Source organism: Lontra canadensis, unplaced genomic scaffold (genome assembly GCF_010015895.1).
Source record: "Lontra canadensis isolate GAN:19392208 unplaced genomic scaffold, GSC_riverotter_1.0 scaffold49, whole genome shotgun sequence".
Lineage (NCBI taxonomy): Eukaryota > Metazoa > Chordata > Mammalia > Carnivora > Mustelidae > Lontra > Lontra canadensis.
The window spans coordinates 9,841,710-9,864,556 of record NW_022631043.1 but is presented as its reverse complement, the minus strand read 5'-3'; the positions used below and the strand labels follow the sequence as shown (position 1 = coordinate 9,864,556).

At 50.4% G+C, this 22,847-nt stretch overlaps 1 protein-coding gene across 11 annotated transcripts in view; it reads right to left on the bottom strand.

Moving 5' to 3' along the window:
- Positions 1-20,504: 20,504 nt before the first annotated feature.
- CYRIB (CYFIP related Rac1 interactor B) overlaps positions 20,505-22,847 on the bottom strand; it is a 104,592-nt gene continuing 102,249 nt past the window's right edge. For all 11 annotated transcript variants that reach the window (XM_032873528.1, XM_032873537.1, XM_032873531.1 and 8 more), the window contains one exon: positions 20,505-21,249. In XM_032873528.1, coding sequence (XP_032729419.1) covers positions 21,186-21,249 — 64 coding nt within the window. In that variant the 3' untranslated portion in view covers positions 20,505-21,185. The remainder of the gene's footprint in view (positions 21,250-22,847) is intronic.

The window sequence follows — 22,847 nt, the reverse complement described above, 5'->3', positions numbered from 1 at the left end:
TGTGAGACACAAAAGGCCACATATTATATTATCCTGTTCATATGAAATATCTAGAACAGGCAAATCCAGAGAGACCAGAAAGTATATCAGTGGTTAACATGAGGAGTAATGAAAAGGTTCTAAAACGGGCTGTAGTCATGGCTGCACAATTCTGTAAACATACTAAAGCCAATGACTTGTACACTTTCAAGGGGTGAACTGTATGGCTTGTGAATTATATCTCAAGAATGCCCTTTAAACAAGAAATAAGGGAGGTAATTACCAAAACAAGTGATCGTTTCTGGGAAGAAGCAACAGAAGTAGGGGGGGCATGAAAGAGGGGGCAGGATCAGATCAGCTTCGATAAGTCAATCAGAGAAAGACAACTATCATATGATCTCCCTTATATGAGGAATTTGAGGACAGGCAGAGGGGTTTGAGGGGTAGGGAAGGAAAAAATGAAACAAGATAGGATCTGGAGGAAGACAAACCATAAGAGACTCTCAATCTGACAAAACAAACTGAGGGCTGCTGTGGTGGGGGGGATGAGGTGGTTGGGTGATGGACACTGGGGAGGGTATGTGCTATGGTGAGTGCTGTGAAGTGTGTAAGCCTGATGACCCACAGACCTGTACCGCTGGGGCAAATAATGCATTATATGTTAATAAAAATAATTAATAATAAAAAACACAAAGCATAAGTATTAATTTAAGTCCACACGCACTCATTGAAAGCTGGAGGATCAACCCATGCGTCAGGGTCAGGACTGGAGAGGGCGGGGGACCAGGACCCCTGGGCAGGGCTGGAAACCCTGTAGTGCGGGACGCGGGTTCCAAAGGCTTCCTGCGCTGGGCACAGCCTACGGTCCAGAACCATCCAGCCACCATCCTACAGGCAGCCGCCCGGGGCCTCAGATGGGTGTGGGCAGGCCCGGGACACCGGGTCCTGGAGGACTGGGAGGCAGGCAGGGGGCAGCAGGCAGGAGGGCAGACCAGCTCCAGGCCCGCCACTCCTCACCCCCACCCCTTCCTCCTGCTCCCGGATGCTCCCCGCTCGTCCTTCTCTGGCCCCCACCTCCTCTGGAGAAAGTCTACTTCCCTCGCCGACTTCGAGCTGGCGCTGCCCCCAGGCGGTCCCCGCTAAGTCCTCCTGGTCATCACTTTAGCCAGCCCCATCTGCCACAGCCCCTCAGCCGCCCCTCCCCACGCTCGCGCAGACGCGTCTCTGGCGCCCCCTGCAGGCCTGAGCAGGCCCACGCTTCCCCAGGCCGCAGCCCCTTAAGCGGGGAGGGGAGCAGCTTCCTCCATAAAAATAGCAACTATTGTCATTTAAGGCTGTGTTGGCCCATTCCCAACAACAGGGAAGTTTCTCTTTCACTTTAGTTGAAGAGAAAAGGAAAAAAAAACTATTGGCAAAAAGACGAATATATTAACACTATAATTAAGACACTCTCTTAGACCTAAAAACTTATTTCTTTCTTCGGATTTTAAAGTAAATTAAAACATTTTCGTGGGCCCTAAAAGTAGTGTGAGTCCTGGGCACCGTGCCTAGTGGAGAAGCTGGCCCCTCACCTGCCTCTTTTCCCTGGGGCTGCAGCCAAGGCCGGCCCCTGGCACCCCACATCCCACTGGAGCCCAGGGCATACTTCCCTGGACTGTAGTCATAAGCTCCTTCGGTCTCCCCTTCCCACTTGGCTGTGAGTGCTCATCCGAAAACACATGCACTGGCTTGCAGTGTCCCTTCTCATGCCACCCCATCTCCTCTCCCTCTTCCCACCCACCTGGGCACCCACCACCTCAAAAAAGCAAGCAAGGCCAGAATACAAAGGGTAACAGCTTATCAACATATGCCAACATCAATTTGTTAGTCCTCATAACAGTCCAATAGGGGATATACTGTTATAGATAGGAATTGTCTATATTTTACATAAATATGAATAAATTTCTGCTTTACAGCTGAGGAAACCAAGGACCAGAGGGATTTAGTAATGTTCCCAAGGGAACACCTGTTCTAAAACTAAGAGAAGGAAGTTCTTGGCCTTGGAGTTTTTCCAGGCCCCATGCTGGCAGGAGGGGAGTGATTTACAGGGCGGTATTTCCAAGGTAGTTTTGGCCACCTGTGATTTCCACCTACCTGCTGACTTTGGGACCCAGCCCTGCATCAGAAGCACCTGGGAGAAGCCTGCTCAGGGCTCCCCACTCCTCACGCTTCTGCTAGAAATTCAGTTCAGCTGAGAGACTTCACCAAGGTCCCCACGGCTTTGTAGGACACCTGCCCTCTTCGTCCCTCCAGGAACATGTCCTCCCTGTTTGCAAGGGATGCTAGGACTGTGGTCAGAGAACTGGGCAGGAGAAAGGAGCTGGTACTTGCTGACAGCCTGAACAGTGGCCCATACCTGCGCCCCTTCTGCCTGGTGAGGAAGAAGCACAGACGTCACCCCTGGCCTTAGGACACCCCCCATTCATCCCTACAGACTTCTCCCTCATGGATGTGCTGGAGCCCAGCTCCCCCATCCCAGGTACTTTCAGGTGGGGCCTATGGGTAGCAGAGTGTTGCAAAAAAAGACAGATTCATGTGGCTGAGAAAGTGGACAGCCTCTGCCCAGACACACAGACCCCAGGTCTGCCTGGCCTGGAGCATGCAATGGACCCCCATGGACCCCCATCTTCCATGTAGGGGAAGGATAAACATCTTTTTCTTCCTGCTGTCCCCAGCTGCATGCTAAGTAATATAACTTTAAACAACAATAATGGTTTAACACAGGTCAAGGGCTTGCTGTGTGCCAGAGACCCATGTTGGCAGTTCCTCAGTTAATCTTCACAACCACCCTTGGGGGAAGACCCTGTCACCCTCCCCTCCCCTTTGTTAGATGGGGCAACTGAGGCTCTAGGAGTTAAGTGGCTTGCTCGGGGTCTCACCCAGCCAGTAAGCGGTGGAGGCCAAACTGGATCCCAGTGCTGAGGCCTTAGCCACACTCCAACCTGCCCCCTTTGCCACCTGGCTCCAGCCTAGACCTCTCTTCCCACAGAGCTGAACTGTGACCAGTCCATCCAGACCCGAAGATGGTGGCAGGAGCCATGACAGGGGCCATGAGTGTGAGCACCAGGCTGCCACTGCAGGTGACAGGGAACAGTGGGGTGATCCACAGCTCCACATTGACTGTACACACACTCATGGTTTTCCCTCACACTGGGAAACTCTGATGAGGAGGTGAGAGTCAGGTGGGCCAACCAGGCTGGCTGGGCTCTCCTGGTTGAGGTCTGTCTGCGGGCTCAAGTCCTCCAGGCTGGAGTAGGGATCGGTGGGAGGAGAGAAAAGCCCAAGGCTCCAGCCAGCTTGAGGCCTCCAATAAAGCCCCTCTGAAGAGTAGGTTGGGATGGGAAGGTCCACCATTAGCAGAGAGCCCAGGGACCCAGGGACAAGGGAGTGGGTGGTGAGAAGGGCTTATCTTAAGTCAAAGACTTCAACCGAGATAGGGGGAGAAAAAAATGGAAACATGGTAGCTTCTGAGTGCGAGGCAATAGAGAGTGTTGAAGACTATGGCAAACTGTGGACACACGCCTCCCTCAAGCTGAGCAGCAGCTATGAGGGCTATTGCTAGGCAGGACTGTCAGCTCGGGGGCACCATTTCTTCAGAGAAGCTAAAAACTGGGATTTTTATATGAAACCTACCAATTTTAATATTCTCTCAAAAAATCTGAACACCTCATGGGCCTGTTAATGTAAGCCTTTCGTCCAATTCAGCTTGTAGAAAGCCACATGGTGGCTTCTGCTCTGGACATTTTATACTTCCAGAAGACAGATGTCATGCTCCCCTCAGGTTCTCTCCTTTTCCAGCTACCCCAAGAACCTTAAACAAACAGTCTCTAAGTCCAGGCCAGTCACACCAGGGGAGGCCTGGTCCCGGGAGACCAGGCAGAGGCCACGCCACCAGCTCTGCCTCTTCTCCTGCCTCACCCCTACACACCCTTATAGGAAACTGAGGATCCCAAAGCCCTCATTCCTCAAGGAGCTGCAATGCCGGAAGGAGAAGCAGAGCCTGTATGTGGTGACAAAGGGTGTGGAGACCACGCACGACACCATGCTTCAGAGCCTCAGCGACGCAGAGGGAGCAGGACAGCTGGTTTTCCTTAGGCCGGACCATTTAAAGGTGCAGGGTGTGCCCTAGGGCTGCAAATTCAGGTGTGCTGGGGATGCTGGCACCCACCCTCATTCTTGCCAAAAGGGCTGCCTGCCCCACTAAAAATTGCCCCATCTAAACAAGAATGGGATTCCTGGATGCTTGTGTCATGGTTCTCAACTCTGAGGACAGATTAGAGTCACCTGGAAAGCTGTCTTGGTTTTTATTTGAAAATACCCAACACTGCCCCGCCCTCTGTTTTCAGGGGTGTAGAATGGGCCCCATTGGCTGGTATTTCTCTAACTCCCTCAGGTGATTCCATGTGCTGCCAGCACTGGTATCACTGCACAGAGGATTTGCATCAGCTTTGGAACCAGGCACACCTGGATACGAATCCCAACCCTGCCCCTGGGTAGCTGTGCGGCCTCGGGCAAGTCACTTGACCCTCTGAGTTTGCCAGTTCTCACCCCGGAGGTTGGGCTGCAGAACCAAGGGAGATCAGGCAGCAGCGTGGGGAAGGTGCTGAAGACACGGGTGCAGGGACGCTCTGTTTCCTTCCACGTGCCTCCCACGTTCCACTTCTGCTCACCAGCTCAGTCCTTAGGTCATTTAGTGCCTGGGGGTCTCAGGTCCCCATGGTGATGCAAGAAGTGTGTCCCACACTAGTATCCTGGGGCTCTAGGACTCTTGTCTCCCAGAAATTAAGTGTGACTCAGCCCCACAGGAATGCAGGTGAGTATGGGTCACCTATCAATCTCCAGCTCTCACTGCTGAATACTGCTTAGAAGCTAGAGCACACCACAAAACATTCTCTATCAATTGTTCTCATCCATCCCTCCTGATGATTCTATAAGGTGGGTACTATACGTCGGGTTTTCCGGGTGCCAAACCTGGAGCTCAAAGAGGTTAAGGGGCACCTGGGTGGCTCTGTTGGTTAAACATCCGACTCTTGATTTTGGCTCAGGTCACGATCTCAGGGTTGTGAGATGGAGCCCCGCATCGCGCTCTGTGCTGAGGGAGGAACCTGCTCAAGATTGTCTCTCTCTCCCAAAAGGAAAAAAGGAAGGAAGGAGGGAAGGAAGAAAAGAAGGGAGGGAGGGAGGAAACAGGTTAAGCTTCTTGCTCAGGAGCACACAGCAGGCAAGTTCTGGGGCCAAAATCCAGACGGGGGCCTACCTGGTTCCAACATCCACGTGTGTAATCAAACCAGTTACACTACCAGGACACCTCTGAACACAGCAGATGGCAGGCCTTCTAATGGAGGGTTATTTGAGATGTTAATGAGAGGTTAAAAAATACACATCCTCCTTCCACTTGCCAGTTGTGGGAAAGACAGGAGACAATACAAGGGGAGGGTGGGAGTAGCTGGGGAGCAGGGAACCACCTTGGGATTCCATATTTGCTGTTGATTTCTTACTGTGTGGGACTCCAGGTGTGTCGTGGGACTAGGGTCAGTGTAGGCTCACCAACCTTCCCAGCTTACCTCAGCGAGGACTTTCCTGGGACGGGGGACTTTCCATGGGAAAACTAGGACAGATAGTCACCCTAGTAGTCAGTAACAGAAAACCTGAAATGACAGCCGCTCTAAACAAGACAAGGATTTCTGTCTTAGGTAGAAGTCCGACTAGGATCCTAAGGCAGTGCTGAGAGACCTAGCTCTTTCTATTCTGTCACTCTGCGATTTTCTGGTCCGAGATGGCTGCTCTACCGCCATCTACCATGTCCACACCGCAGCCGGCAGAAGGGAGAAAAGGACTTGCACACACCACCTCCATTCACTTACATCCCACGGGCCTGAACGTGGCCATGTGGCCACATGTGACTGCAGGGAAGCTGGATTCAGTCTTTATTCAGAGCGGCCAAGTGCCAGGGGAAAGGAGGTGTTCTCTTACTCTTGCCTTTTATTTCTTTCAGATCTTATTTATTGAGAGAGCAAGCAGGTGCTTGCATGCACATGCGTGGGGGGTGGGGGGGGCAGAGGGACAAGGAGACTCCACGCTGAGCACAGAGCCCAGCAGAGGACTTGATCCCAGGACCCCGAGATCATGACCTGAGCCGAAATCAAGAGTTGGGCCACTTAACCAACTGAGCCACACAGGCACCCCATCTTCCTGGTGCTCTTAAACTGCACTTTCCCTGTGGGAGTCGGGGGACAGCAGTGACACCACTGGCACCATGTCACGAGTGCCAGCTCCCGTTCACGAGCCCCAGGGCTTGCCCCAGCTGCACTGCGGTCTCCACCTCCAAGTGAGAGGGGGTGACTCAGAGAACACTTAGAGGGGATCTAGCGGCAGGGCCTCATGACCCCAGCTCAGCATTTCCCAAAGTTGGTACTCCAAACTCTGGACAGTGCTTAACCACACTAAGTGAAAACCATTTCTTTATTGTGGAACTTTTTAGAGCTTTTACCATGCCAGTGTGTATTGCTTTGACCCCAGAATGCCTCGGGTTTTTCTTCTGGAAGTATCTTGTGTGCAACATATTTTGTTGTTCCTACTGCCTGAGTGTCCGCCCAACCCCTGCTTTTGGATCTTCCTCTCCCCTCCAACCTTTCAGGCCCCTACAATGATCATCACGAAAGATCCATGCAGTCCCTCCTCGTGTGTCTCCCTGTCCCCTGCTCCTGTCTGCCCTGAGGACACCTTCCTGCAGGTCCTCGAATGCCGTGCGGACTTGAGGTCCTGTTCTCCCTGCCTCCTTCCTAGCTGCAGGGTCAGAGCCACATGGCCAAAGAGAAGATGGTGACCATCCCACAGGGCACTGTCCTGGCCTACAGGGTGCTGTAGCTGGTGATCAGAGAGGACTGTGGGGTAAGTAGAGGCTGGAGGCACAGGAGAAGCAGAGACAGGACTCTCCCTCTGGGAGCACAGGCAGAGGGGCCCGGGGTACTTGCAAATGTGGATTGGGAAGAGGGAAGAGGGAGGCTATCTCCCAGTGGCCTAAGCACTCAGCCAGACAGCTCCACCTTCTGGCAGCTTCTACAGAGATCTGAGGTGCCTAGAGGGCCCCAAGGTCAACTGTCCAGGAGGGCTTACAACCCGGTCTGAGGCCCCATGTGGCCCAAGGGCAGGGGTGTCAGGGAGCTGCACTTGATGGGAGGAAGTGCTGTGTCATCTAATTAGCAAAGAGAATAATGCGGATTGGGTGGTCCTGCCCATCCTTAGCCCAGGGCTGACCAGTGGGGGGCGGAGGGTTTGTTCTCCCAAGAATGCTGCAGCCCAGACATGGGCTGGGGACTGAGCCAGGGTGGGACCACTCTGATGCTCAGATCTGGACCATTGAATCTGCAAGGTTGGCCCTGGGTGGGGGCGCATGGGGAGGAGGATCCAGCCACCCTTACCCTCGTGAGAAGAGCACGAGCTTGATCCAGGGCACTGAGGTCTGAATGGTGGCTTTGCCACTTGCCCTCTGTGTGGCCCTGGAGATGTCACCAAATGTCTCAAGCTTCAGCATCCTCGTCTGTAAACGGGCTCATGCCGCCTGCCCACAGAATGCTGTGAGGCCACACAAGATAAAGCTGTGAGGCCCCTGGCTCTCTGGCCAGCAGACTGTGGGAGCCCCATAATTGCTGACTGTCTGCCTTCTTCTCAGGCACTTTTCTCTGTTGCCCTACCTGTGCTCCCACACAGCTGTTCTGTACCTGCCTGAAGGAAAGCTTGGGCAAGACTTTAGTGGAGGTAAGGAGTCCTGCCCAGGGCCTGGAACCCAACCAGAAATCATCCCTTCCCACAGAGAATGCCCTGACACTGTTCTTGGGGTCCCTTCCCTCCACCATGCAGTCACCCCATGTCCAGGGGCAGGGACGGCCATCTTCCAGCTGAAGCATGGGCCCTGAGCAGGAGGGGGAGAAGGAGGAAGGAGAGTGAGGTGTGGGAAACAGGGAAAGGCAAGGATCAGAGCCATGACTGCCACCTGGTACATGATGGGTATTCAATAAATGCTTATGGAAGGAAGGGAGGGAGGAAGGCAGGAAGGTAGAAGTGAAAAGCAGGCGCACACAAGAGGGCTCTGCATGAGGTGGGAGCTTCACCAGGCCAGGACTGTGACACCAGGACCTCCTGGTTAGGCGGAGGATCCGAGCAGGCTGACCCTGGGCAGGGAATCTGGGCCCAGGAGCTGGGGGTGCCTATCCTCTCTCCACAGCTGCAGCCTACAGCTGGGCCCTCGATGAGGAGCCCAACTTCCAGGGCCTGCAGAAGCAGACAGGTACCCATTTGCAGGACCTGGCCACATGCCCGCGGAGCTGCAGCATCCGCTGCTAAGTGCCCTCCAAGAGCTGCTCCAAGACCCTCAGGCCCTGCAGGAACTCCAGGACACAGTAAGGGGCCCACAGGCCGGACCAGGGACTGAGGACGGGATCCAGGAAATGGGGGAGGAACAGGGAAATGAGGAGCAGGAACGGGATGTGCTCTGAGTCTCAGTAGTGCCCAGCCTTGGATGGCATGGTGAGGCTGGCCCTGTGGTGACCAGGCACAGACCTGTGCCAGTTTCTGAACATTTGCTCACTAAATCCCAAAGTGGGGGACCTGGCTCAGCACTGCTGGCATCAGAACCCAAACTCATTCCATCCTCACGGGCATCAGAGGGGACACGGTGCCAGGGGATGGAAAACAGGAGCTTGGGTGGTTGTGTGGTTGGATGTGGGGCCAGGGGACAGAGGAAGAGACCCACAGCCTGTCCTTACTCCCCTTTGCCCCTGCCCTGCAGATGGAGCAGGATCTGGACACTGGGGTGCTGGGACAGCTGGTTGGCCCTGGGGGCTTCCTCCTAAGCACCGGCAGGAACCCTGCAGGCAGCCTGCTGACCTCAAAAGGCAGGGCCATCCTCTGCATTCTTGGAGATCTTGTGGGTAAGAGGGATGACAAGGGGCTGGGGTAGGAGGGAAGAGTCCAGAAGGAAGTCCTCGCAAGGCCCCTACCCAGCAGCCCCTGTGTTCCCTGCTCGCCCTCTCCGAGTGAGCCTTCTCCTGTTTGTTCTGTGCTCTAGATGGTCCCAGGCCATTTCCACTCACATCTGAGTCTCTGTCCAAGCTCTGCCCAAAGTAGGCATGGAAAAGCCCAGCCCCCTTTTTCTCATTTTGCTTGTGCGTTGAGTGACACTGACCTTGCAGGATGCTCCAGCCCTTCCTTCAGTGATGGTTTTCTCAGCATCCGCTGTGTGTCAACAGGCACCAGGAAAAACTGAGGCAGCCACTCTCTTCTTTCAGTCTGTAGTGGGAGCAGACGGCACACCAACATAGAGAATTACCGATAGCATGACAGTGTCTAACAGGCCCTGCTCCAACCCGGAATGGAGGCGAGGCTCACAGAGGGAGCAAGGAACAGGATCCCCACACTGATGGCCCACAGTGCGGACAGAAGCCCTGGGGCAGTCAGGAGGACAGAGGCTTTGAAGCCCAGGCCGGGCTGTTCTGTTGTTATCTTAAGATCTTCATTTCCCAGAACCCCCTTCCCTGGGTTCTGGGTGAGAATCCCCCAGAAGAGGAACCAGCGTGAGACTGGGGGGCCGGAAGTGAAGCAGCAGTCATTCATCTCTGCAGGTTCCCTGCTGGACAGATGCTGCCCAGAGTCCCAGTGCTTCCTCCCAGCTGCGAGTGCTGCTGACCAGGAAGGCCTTGGCCCTGTCACCATACACAGAGGCCACAGCTCCCCATCAGCCTCTGTCAGCTGCACCTTGACAGTCCTCTTCCCACTAGCCTTCACGACTTTCCATCTTGCTTCCTGCACTCCAGCCACAGCACTCCCTGTGCTGTCATTGCTCAAATAAGTCAGCCTGCTTCTGCCTCAGGATCTATGCACTGGGTCCCTCTGCCCGGTGGCATACTCTTCCCCCCAGATATTCACAAGGCTGACTGTGTTCACGGTTTATCTTCAGGCTCCCCCTGCCAGAAATGTAAGTGCCATAAAAGCAAGTGTTACGGTTTGTATCATATGTCTGTACATCATAGGTGCCTAACATCCGTTAGGTCCCTCCCCAGGCATGAAAAGAAGATTGCGGGGCAGAGATGCCCCCACGGGGCTAGAGGCATGCTGTTCCCCAAGACTGGTGCTTCATGTTTGGAATCGGGCCAACCTGGTTTCTCATCATAGTTTTGCCCCTGACAGGATGAGGAATCACCCTTATCCTAGCTAATAACCATCTTGCAAAGCCGCTGGGGAGCAGAAAGCCCTTCCTTCGTAAAATGAAACCAACCATCCACCCTTCGTGGATCGTGTTTTAGGGAAACTGGGGGGTTGGAAGGGGTGGGAGCTTAGCACATCCAAGCAGGCACAGTTCCTACCTTCTTGAACCTTCTCAGAGAGGATGGCCTGAGAGGTACCTGGTGGAACTTGTCTCCACCTTAGGGCTCCAGTATCCCAGCCATTCCTGGGACACACAGGATGCCTCACATGCCTGTGGTCCCCAACCCCTATCTCTCAACAGTGCTCAGTGACACCCAACATTGCCTGCTGAGCCAGTCCAGAGAGACGGATCACACCCCAGCAACTGGAGCTGGTGAGAGCCACCAAGATGGGGTGTGGAGGGAGGACATCCGGGGAAATATCCCAAGTGGTTTGTTGGGGTCCAGTCCCCAGTCCCAGGAGAGCCCTTTATCAGCCCTCACTCACAGAGGGGGCACACCCTGTCTCTGACTTCTGAGCCCCCGGCCCTGTGCAGCCTCTGCTGTGTGGGCCACATTCACTCATGAATGATTTATTGATTACACTGAGTCCATACCTTGTGTCACCAGGCCCTCTGCTGGGGCTGAGAATACGAAGGTGAAAGAGGTTCCACCCCTCACAGTCTGGTTAAGGGACTACGCAAACCAGTGACAACAGACAGCGCCTGCTTTAGCTCAAACAGGCAGCTATGAGGACACCAACTACAGGGCTCAGGGCATTTTCCAGGGAGTGATCCTCCATGCAGTTCATGAATTCAAGGATGAAAAGCTGGGGGTTGGGGAAGGTGGGCAGAATCCTGGCAGAAGAGTGCCAGCAGAGGCTGGGAGTTACTAGGGAGTGTTGGAAACCAGTGACTCCACCCAGGGTGGGAAGAGCGGTTTTGGCGGTTCACTATTTTTTTTAAAGCTTTTATTGAGAGAGCATGAGTGGGAGGGGCAGAGGCAGAGGTAGAGGGAGAAGCAGGCTCCCCACTGAGCAGGGAGCCGGATGCTGGACTGGAACCCAGGACTCTGGAATCATGACCTGAGCCAAAGGCAGCCACTTAACCGACTGAGCCACTCAAGCACGGGGTGGGGGGGTGGTTTACACTACTTTGCCAAGCGTCAGCTGTAGTAGGAGATGGGGGAGCACTGGCCCCAGGAGGGTGGATTCCACTGATACAGGACCTGGGAGACCTGTCTGTTCATTCTGGGTGGTTCCTTGCAGGTGGAGAGCATCTTAGAGCCAAACTTTAATCAGATGGAGGAAACCACCTTCTGTCTCCCACTGGAAGTCCTCTCATCCCTGCAGAGTGAGGATGTATCCCTCTTCCTGAGCCTGGTGGAGAGCTGTGGACTGGAGCTGCAGGGCCCAGCCCGCAACTCATGTGGCACCCTGACCTGGTGCCACAGCTGTCTGCACTCTATGGGTCCCTCGCAGGGCTGCAGATGCTGGCTGCACCCAGCCCTGTAGCCCTCTAGGCCAATAATGCCTGAGAAGGGTGCCACATCCTCCCCTAGGGTTCCACTCCTCCTGCCTCCGGGGAGCTGCTGCCCCAGGCAGCCATAGGTGATTATGGGCTCCACCAGGACTGGCTCACATGCTCTCCTCCGTTTCTTTCAGAACTGGTCTCCTGACATTAGTCACCCATCCAGATGCGAGGGGGCAGGGACACCCATTAGTGTAGGGTCTCACCTTGGATCAGAATTCTTCCTTGAGAGGCAGCAGAAGCTGGTTCCGGAACAGCCTGGGCTCCATCCACCGCCCCACCACCGACAGCTGTGTAGCCCTGGGCAAGTTACTCCCTCTCTGTGCCTTCTCCTCCCGCCACGCCGTAACCCCCGATGAAATGGGCCAAGAATCCCTAGCTCACTTGACCATAGTGGAGACTTAAAAGTTGTCCATCCAGTGCCCAGAACAGCGCTTGGCTGTCAGCGATTATTGCGTGACGTCTGGCTACTCTGGAGGAAGCTGCAGGACCTTTCCGCAGGTGCCCAGAGGACCTGACAGTCTCCCCTTAACGCGTGCTTTCCCCGCGCAGGATGAGGGACATGGGGGGAAAGTTTCACTCCGCCTGCAGGGGCCTGCGGGCTGGGACTCCTGGGCTGGGCCGTCCCCCACCGGCCTTGTCCGGTGGTGGGAACGTGCGGGGTCATATCCAGTAACGCCGCACAGCGGCAAGCGGACTCCTTCACAGTAAGAAGAGTCGCTGGTAAAACTCACACGACCCAACATGGCCGTGACGTACAGGCGCTGTGAAGGAGTGCGCGTGCGCGTGCGTGCGTGCGCGCGTGCGCGTGGGCTCATTCGCGTGCGAGGTGTGCGCGCGTGCGCGTGGGCTCATTCGTGGGCTCATTCGTGTGGGCTCATTCGTGCGCGCAGGGCGTGGGAAAGGCTGAGCCTGAGGGTGCGTGTGGGTTTCCGGTCTTGGAGTCCTGTCTCAGTTCTCTTTCCTCCGCAGAGCCTTCAGCAGCCGAAACAAAACCCAGCACGGATCCCCTGGTTTTGCCTAGGCCCGGCAATCACAGTAAATGTTTGTTTCCCCTGATAAAACTTACCGAACAGTCAAAACAATAACCCTTGTTTTAAAAAAAAGGTCTCAGAAATGTAAGAAGAACATTGGAGTCTCTGTAACTGCTTCCCAGATACAAGCAGTTTTGACATTTTGGTAACATCTGCCCTGCAGTATTATTCCCATGCATTCATACACATCATCATCATCTTGCAGGTAGTGGTGTGAACTTTGGCAAGTTACACAACCTCTCCGAACTTCTGTTGCCTCTCCTGTAAACCAGAGGTTAACGTATCCATGTTAGGGAACATTGTCAAAAAGACGCGACTGACCTGTGAGCTGGCCCAGGTGCTCCCAGCCTCCTCACATCCTCCCCTGACCTTGGAAAGAGGGTTCCACTTGCCTTTTCTGCTCTCAGAGCCTGCTGCAAGGACACAGCCTTGAGATGGTGATGCAATGTTGAAAACACCCGCATGGTGTATAAATGAATACGATTAGGGCCTCTTTATAAACTTTTAAGATTTGGAGGGCACGTGCCCACTCATTTTGTTGCCACCCAAGACAAGACCTGTGTGTAAGTTCCCTTCACTGACATTAAAACTACCGACCTGAAGTGGCCTCCTGCTTTCTTAGGTCTCTCCCTGCCCTCTGATTACAGGGGCCAGTCTCAGATCATACCCAGGAACCTGAAGCTCCCAAGAAGACCGTGAACCAGCACTCTATGTGTTTGTACCCCTCAATAACATGCTCACATACGGTGGCCCCTCAAAATTGTTTTCCTCCCTTCATAGGACCCTCTAGAGAGCCCACCCTAACAGTACTCACAGGACAGTCCTTGTCTAAAACCCCTTTCAGCAGCTAAGTCAGAGTCTCCAGGCGCTGTGAGCTGGTGGCCAGCAGAGGAGGTGGTGTAGATGAGCTGCCTTGTAGCTATAGGGGTCTGAAAGAAGAAACATCTCTCTGCCTTTGACCATTCCTGTGCAGCTCTTCCCTTTCTTTGGACCTCCCAAAGCACATAGGGCACTGCCCAGAGGCCAGTGTTGCCTGAGCAGCTTTTCCAGATCTGAGGTGGGACCTTAGAAATAGGGAGAAGGGGTCATAAAGCCACTGACAGGTAGAAAGGGGACCAGAACCCATACAGTGGAGTCTTTTCCCTATCCAAACCGTTTTGGTGACCACCTTCAATGCCCCTCCCATCTCCCACCCTCTTGCTGCCTAATGCTCCTGGAAAAACACTCCCCCTTTGGACCAACGGGGGCCAGAATCTCAGGGCAAAAGCGCTTAAGTAGTGAAAGATGCTAGTGCTTACTGAGCCAGAGACCATCTCGCTGCTCCTGCCAAATATGCTCCACTCACCTCCTTCCCACTTCTTTCCCATCCTGTCCTTCCTTCCAGGTGTTCAAGCCCCAAACTTGGATCATTCTTAACTCCAATCTGTGGGGGACACCTGTGGCTCTCCCTCAAAATATATACCGAATCTGATGCCTCCTCCCCACACCCACTGCAATGATCTGCCTTTATTCCTTGCCTCGACTGATTAATTGCCTCTTAGAATTCCTTAACTGGTCTCCTTGTCTCTGTCTTGCCTCATCTCAATCTGTTCTTGCAAGGCAGTTAGAGGGTTAGAGTTAAAACTTATCAAATATATCAGTTTATATCACTCCTTGCCCAGAGCCCTCTGATGCCTCAGACCAAAATCTAAAGTCCTCTGGTGGCTGCTATGGCTTTACATGATCTGATCTCATTACCCCTCAGACCCACCTCTCTCCCTGACATCCTCTGGTCATCAGGCACTCTCTTGCTTTGAGGTGTCTGCCCTTGTTCTCGGCTCTATCTGGGACACCTCTCCCCAGATACCCTCACTGCTAACTGCCTTCCCTCTTTCAGTCTTGGCTCTCATGAGGCAAGACTTGTCCACCCCACTAAATTGCTAACGGATCCTCTGCCCAGCCCTCCCAATCTACCTTAATCTTCCCATAGCCCTTAGTATCTTCAACTATACTGTATAGTGATTAAAGTCAATCTTGTAATTGGTTACATGTGGACACTGGGGATATAGCAGTGCAGCGAACAGACCTGGTCCTGCTCTAATGGAACCAACCATCTGGGGTATGACACAGGCACAAAACAAAAAGTCTGCAATTGCTTTGTTAATTCCTGCCATGATGCGTGATACACAGGAGACGGCTGACACTGGTTATGGCAACCCAGGGCCTCCTCAGAGCTGAACATGCCCTAAGATTCCACTTTGGTCAAGCACATTGATCAACAGCATGACTTTCCCAGGTGTCACTGACAAATGTGCTACTTTGGGAGATACGTCTGAGGGCAGAGAGAGGAGGATACAGAAGGGTCGGGCCAGGCCTCCTATTGTAAACTCTGACCAACCACAGATGGGCACTGGTGGATGAATACTCCTTGTCCGCCTCCAGAAGGACAGATCCAAGGGGCTTTCTACAAAATTTCCCAGAAGGGCCGGAGGCACAGAGTCCCAACTTAAGAACCCCGCCTTGTATTGGCTTTCCCTCCTGGCCTGTTTCATTCTGCCCAGCCCCTGGTTCTGCTCCCTGGGACCTCCTCCCAAAATTGCCCACAGTGCACAGCCCTTGCTCATGCTCTGCTTCTCATGGACACTCCAGGCTAAAACAGCAGGTTCTAGATAAGTGCAGTGGAGACAAAAACAGAGTACACATGTTGCGGAGTGTCTGGGAGGTTGTCATTTTCAACAGCAGGGTCAAGGTAGGCCTGCCTGGAAAGTAACATCTGCACAAAGACGAAGGGCATGGACCATCCACAATCCAGTAGGGGGAACCTGCCACTGCAAAGGACTTGGGCCAGCAGAATGACCACCCTGTGCTCAAGGAACAGCACGCTTAGCATGGCCAAGGGTGATGGATGTGAGGTGAAGGAGACACACGATACTTGCACACATACATGAAGGCTCGTCCTCACGCTGTTGTTCACAGTAGTCTGGAAAAAACCGGAGTCCATCAAACAGAGGGATGCTTAAGTAAGTTATGGTATATCCATACAATGGAATACTAGACAGCATTCAAGAAGAAAGAAAACACTTTTTATATAAAAATATGGAACAACTTCCAATTCATATTAAGTGAATAAAGCAAAGTGTGGAATGATGCATATAAGAAGTTAAATTTGAGTAAAGGGATGGAAGAATAAATACGAATGGCATAAATTTGAACCCAAGTCTATTGCATTTAGAAAAGCCATACTATTTCTCCTACAACCACACATTATTGAGGAATTTCTCCAAAAAAAGTCTTGAATGATCCTGGTGTTTTGTGTCAACACAATATTCAGACCACACCATAAAGAATATACACTCAACATTTCCTTTTACTGTGGCTTCTTCTATGCGAATGTCCTCTCTGAACACCCAGAACATGCTGCCCTCCTCCATTCAGGCCCTCCCGAGCAGTAGTCCTGGGACAAAGTCTAAGTGGGCTCTGGAAAGGTACTTATTAAATGTTGACTGACATAAAGATATGCTTGTGAACACACTGACCGAAGCAATCTATCAGTACACTAGAGCTTGATGCTTAAAATCATTGTGAACCGCCTGTCCATTTAGAAAACTGGAACAACCACACAGTGTCTATTAGTTATAGGATCTTTAAAGGGTTCTTCAAAATTGCGCAGCTTTGCCTAGCACCCTGACTGAGGGAAGTAGAACTGGTACTGCTGACTACTCCAGAATAAATGGAAAACAATACATGTTAATGGACAGGACACTTGGAATAGACTGTGTTGTTGTTTTTAATACAATTAAATGTTATGGTAGACATAATAAAACTGACAGTGAGCACTTTTTAAAAAAATTAACATATAATGTATTATTTGTTTCAGGGGTACAGGTCTGTGATTCATCAGCCTTACTCAATTCACAGTGCTCACCATTAGCACATACCCTCCCCAATGTCCATCATCCAGCCACCCCATCCCTCCCACACCCCTCCCCTCCAGCAATCCTGAGATTAAGAGTTTTTTATGGTTTGTCTCCCTCTCTGGTTTCGTCTTCATTTTTTCCTCCCTTCCCCTATGATCCTGTCTTGTTTCTCAAATTCTTCATATCATTGAGATCATGTGATAATTGTCTTTCTCTGATTAACTTATTTCGCTTAACATAATACCCTCTAGTTCCATCCACGTCATTGCAAATGGCAAGATTTCATCTTTTTGATGGCTGCATAATATTCCACTGTGTGTGTGCGCGCACGCGCACACGTGTACACACACATACACACACACACCTTCTTTGTCCATTCATCTGTTGATGGACATGTAGGCTCTTTCCATAGATTGGCTATTGTGGACATTGCTGCTATAAACATTGGGGTGCACGTGCCATTTCAGGTCACTACATTTGTATCTTTAGGTTAAGTACCCAGTAGTGCAATTGCTGGGTCGTAGGATAGCTCTATTTTCAACTTTTTGAGGAAACTCCATACTGTTTTCCAGAGTGTCTGCACCAGCTTGCATTCCCACCAACAGTGTAGGAGGGTTCCCCTTTGACAGTGAGCACTTTGATAGGTACTGGGCATTACTGGCATTATCTGGGCATAATCCTCAGGGCCCCTGTAGAGGAGTAGGTATTCAAGTATTACCCATCACCCAAAGTCACACTGACTTAAACTGCAGTCCACCAGCTCCAGTCTGTTTTAACTGTTCACATTCCCGCTGTCTTTTGCAGATAGTATATACAAGACATGCAGTAAACAACATGGAATCAAACATTAAAGATTTTGTTTCAATTCTCTCATTTTACCAATGAGACAAAGTTCCAAAGAAATGATGTGGCTTGGGTTTCCTGACTCTTACGGCAGAGATCCTTCCATGCCGTCTTCTGTGATCACCCTGTACAGAGTTTGAAATATACTCTGTAAGGGATTATTCCAAGAATTTATGAGCTGGAGTTTATTGTAGTCTCAAATGGAACCAGAACAGCATTTTTAACTCAAAAGACCTAGATTCGAGCACCAATACTATCTTTATGACAAGTCTAAAATGTTTGGAGCACTCTCAAAATAGTCCAGTGCTTTTTTTTTTTTTTAAGATTTTATTTATTTATTTGACAGAGAGAGATCACAAGTAGACAGAGAGGCAGGCAGAGAGAGAGAGAGAGAGAGAAGCAGGCTCCCTGCTGAGCAGAGAGCCCGATGTGGGACTCGATCCCAGGACCCTGAGATCATGACCTGAGCCGAAGGCAGCGGCTTAACCCACTGAGCCACCCAGGTGCCCAGTCCAGTGCTTTTTAATCCCAATCTGTAAGGGAGAAATAGCTGATTGAAATGTCTTACTTGACCACACTGAGGGGTATACAAAAGGGGCACTGGTGAAGAGTGCCCACCACGATGCAATGGGTACTTTGTATGGTGAGAGAAGACAGAAGAGTGCGCAAGCACTGGCCGGAGAGGGGCAGAGATACTGAGCAGAGCTGTGTTTTAGAGAGAGGGGATGAAAGGAGGCCCAGCTCTGAGTGATGAAGACTTACCAAAGTGGAGCAGGGTCCCACCTCCCTCCAATACACAGGGCAGATCCTGCCCACTCACCCTGGCCCTCATTTTTGGTGAGCCCATGGCCAGTATCATCATCCTTCACTCTAGGACGAATATTAAATGAGATCAGACTTGGTAGGTGGGAAGTTGCCGATTTGTTCTCTTTGGCCATCTGAATGGCAACTATTAGACCTGAAATTAAATCCGTGGCAGCAGGGACTCCTTTTATCTCCCTGCAGCCCCGTACTTCCATCATACCCAGTTCTCGAATAAACCTGCTCTTGTAACTAGCAAAGGGGTCAGCAAACTCTTTCTGTAAAGGGCCAGATAGTAAATATTTTTGCTGCTGAGGGCCATATGGCTTCTGTCACAAGAATTCCATCCTGCTGTTGTAGTGCAAAAATAGCCAAAAATAATATGTAAACAAGTTGAGTGAGGCTGTGTTCCAATAAAATTTTATTTGTGGACACTGGAATTTGAATTTTGTATACTTCACACATGCTATGAAATAGTCTTTTGATTTTTCTCAACCTTTTACGAATGTAAAAGGTATTCTTAGTTCACAGGCTGTACAAAAATAGGAGCGGGGTGGACTGGCCCACAGACCAGCTTGCCAGCCCTCAGTCCAGAGTTACAGATTCTTCTACTTCTCCAATATGCGGAGCGTGAGCTGTGCCGACCACACAGGCCACAGCAGTATTGCCTTTTCTCTTCCAGCTGCCTCATTATTTTTTACTTGTATTCTTTCACTCCGTTCGAGCATTCGCTTGTCCCCTATTCCAGTCTGGGCACTGTACAAGATCCTTGGGGCAGAGGGAAAATCAGACATGGCTCTTTTCTGAGTTCTCACAGGGTCAGAAAAGGTATCCACAAACGTAGTCAGGTATCAGAGGTGCTGGATGAGACACCTGTGTTAAAGATTCCCAGGGCTGCCGTAGCAAACTACCACAAATGGGGTAGAAGTGTGTCCTCTCACGGTCCTGGAGACCAGAGGTGGCAGCAGGGTTGGTTCCTTCTGGATACTCCCTTTTTCTGGAGGGAGAAGGTATCCCATGACTCTCTTCCAGCTTTGGGTGATTGCCAGCCAGTTTTGGCTCTGTGGCTCGTCAATGTGCTGCTCCTATCTGCCTCCATCTTCACATGGCCTTTCGCTGAGTCTGTTTCCCCTTCTTTTCTCTTACAAGGATTTGTCATTGGATTTAGGGCCTACTCTAATTCGGGATAGTCTCATCTGCAGATCCTTGATTAATATCTGCAAATACCCTTGTTCCAAATAAGGTTGTATTTTCAGGTTCCAGGTATACATATCCTTTAGGGAGCCTCAATTTAATCCATTACAATACTCTTAGAAGACTGGGGTTAATGTTATCCTGAAGGCTTCATGAAGAAGGTCTCAAAAAATGCAAGCTGCTGCTCATCAGATGGACGTGAGTGGGGAAGGGCAGGGCAGGTTTGGGGACCAGCCAGAGTTAGGGAGGTGTGACATCACATGCAATTTGTAAGCTGCAGGAAGACGAGCTGGGTATGCACTGGGAGAGCATGCGATGAAGGCCAAGGAGGTCAGCAGGGAGTCCATGGTGGCGCTGTGGGCATCATGATCCAGCACTACTAAGCCAAAAGGATTTGGTGGAAGCCTCTGGGACTCCTTCCACTTCAAATGCACCAGAGCAGAGACACTCAAGACACTCATCACACCACCAGCACAACGGGACTAGACAAACTTTAAGCTGCATCTCACAATCAGGACATTTTGATCTCATGATTAAGGTTTTATGATCTTCAAATAACATACACACTGGTTTTCTACCACTGGTGTCAAGGCTTGTGGCTTCAAGCCCCCCTTACACACATGCTCCTCCCCATGGTGAGGGCTGCTCTTCCTGCCACCCTCCCTCTTCACCTCCTGTGACTACCCTCTCACTCCTGGGAACTGTGAGTCAGGGAGTGGGAACTGTGAGTCAGGCAAGTGCAGTTTTCCCCCTATTACTACAACCATACAAAAGTAAATCCAGGGTAAAAAGCAGATTAACAACAAGATCACTGGTCTTACTGCATTTGGCAAGATTTTAAAAGCAATTAAACCTACATAGACAATAATGAAGAAAAAAACTAATAACAAAGAACCAGTTCTCCTCTACAAGAAATGGAAATATTTGATGTTTGTATGCATTCCGCTAAAATAACACAGGGAAGGCTTTACAAGCTTAAAAACAAAACACCAGTAAACCAAGCCACACTTAGAAAAATGAAAGCTGATTTTTATTTTATCATCAACAGCCATTCTTTAAACATGAACATGCATACGTAATATTCTACGCACACATCACAGTTTTTAACGTTAGTTAATAAAGGTTAAACACACAACATACATCCTTACAAAAAAAGTCAAATGCAAACTTAAACCTTTAAACAAAAGTCTTACTAATTTAAAAAAAAGTTTGTGTTGGGTACCATTTGTACAACACAGTTAATTTAAACATTTTCATTTTGGCTGCACATGAAAAAAGCGGCAGTAGAAAATAAAGTCATTGAGGGTTTTTAAATAGCAGAATAGGCAGTTTTGCCATGCAGGAGAAGCAATATTAAATATTAGTTTTCAAAAAAAATCCACATTTAAAAATATTTAGTTCAAGTCACAGAATTTTTCTCAGTAGAGACCCCAATGCAATGCATAATTAGCTGCCTTAGATGGCCCGTTTGAAAGGACAATATCCCTTCAGAGTATAACTTTACTGATTTTGGCACAGAAAAGAAGTCTTAAGAACAAGAACATGATTAAAAAAGAGGGAAGAGGAACAGAGGCAAGAAATAAAAAGCAAGAGTACATGAGATAGTAATTGCAATCACTAAAAACTGTGCATTCCCAGTCACTGCAGAATACTGTCTTCCGCCCACAGCAGGTGCGCACGCCACAGCTGCTACTGCAGCATGGTCTTGATTTGCTTGGAGGTAGTCTCATCATTCAAATGTTTTGTTGTGTACCTACAAACAAAAACAAAGACAAAGACAAAGACAAAAACAGCTATTTCGGGGAATTCTTAAAAAAAATTATCTGCACTGGGTTCTAGAATCATCACAAGATGAGCAAATAGATAAATCTTCTCTCACAATTGTGCCTTTAATTTTCAGCTGCAACTGGGTTCAGGTTCTGCCTCGCTTAGCCTCTCAACCAGCTTTTAGAAGATTCAAGAGCTGTGTACGGAGTCACAACTACCTTGTTGAAGTGAGCTGGTTAAAACCTAGGGAACACTCGGCTGCACCTCCCACTCGGAGAAAACAGTCTCCGCTCCATCACAGGGACTGACAAATCACAGCTGGTGGCCCAATCTAAGCCCCCACCTATTTTTGTATGGGCTGTGAGTGAAGTGCACTTTTATAATTTTAAATGAATAGGGAACGAATCAAAAGAATATTTCACATTAACATGGAAATTATATGAAATGCAAATTTCAGTGTTTTTATAAAAAGGTTTTTTTAAATTTAATTTTATTTATTTATTTTGACAGAGAGAGATCACAAGTAGGCAGAGAGGCAGGCAGAGAGAGAAGGGGAAGCAGGCTCCCCACTAAGCAGAGACCCCGATGTGGGGCCCGATCCCAGGACCCTGAGACCATGACCTGAGCCGAAGGCAGAGGCTTTAACCCACTGAGCCACCCAGGCACCCCTTTATAAAAAGTTTTATTGGAAGACGCCAGACTGATTTACTTCACTATTACCTATGGTTACCTTCTTGCTACAGTGGCAGAGTAGCTGTGAGAGAAACCACGTGGCCCCAAACCCTAAAAGGTATGTTTACCCTCTAGCCCTTTACAGAAAAATATGCCGAGCCCCACTCGAGTCCCAAACCATCACATCCCCAAATGTCTCAATATTCTGAGTGCCTTGTTTCCAGCTAGACGTGTTTTGCTATAGGCAAGTAAACACAAAAATCATGCAGAGGGACCACTGGTTTATGAGAAGATTCACCACAGGAGCCCTTTAATAGCCCAAAGTCAGTGAGTAAGCCTGCTGTATCCGGCACTGTTCGAGGAACTTACAATCTGGTAGGGCAGATGGACAGGAATACACTCATACCGGGGGCAAAGGAGAAAATTACTAGATGGGGCCTTATGGACCGGAAAAGCCCAGCTCACGAGGATACCGCAGGTCACAGTGAGGAGCTATTATTCTAAATGCAGATGAAAGCCAGTGGAGGATACCAGGTAGGACAGTGATGTGGGATTTCATTTAGGTTCTGGAAGGATTGCTCTGGCAGTTGAAGAACTGTAGGGAACACAGGAGCAGCACAGGGACCAACCAGGGGGCTGTTCCAGGGGCCTCAGTGAGGCGACCAAGGCCTGGACCAGATGAGCAGCAATGGAAACAGGTGCTCAATGCCTGAATGTGGGACAATTCAGACAGAACTTAATGCTGGATCAGTTAATTTGGCTTATAAGAATTTCAAATTTAATCTTTAAGGAATAGATCATTTTAAAGCAAGTACACACAGATGGTCTTTGTGTCTTCAAGAAATTCTTGTTTCATTTCAAATCAATTAAAAATTGAAGAGAGGACCTGAACTCAAATCCTGGAGAGTTAAG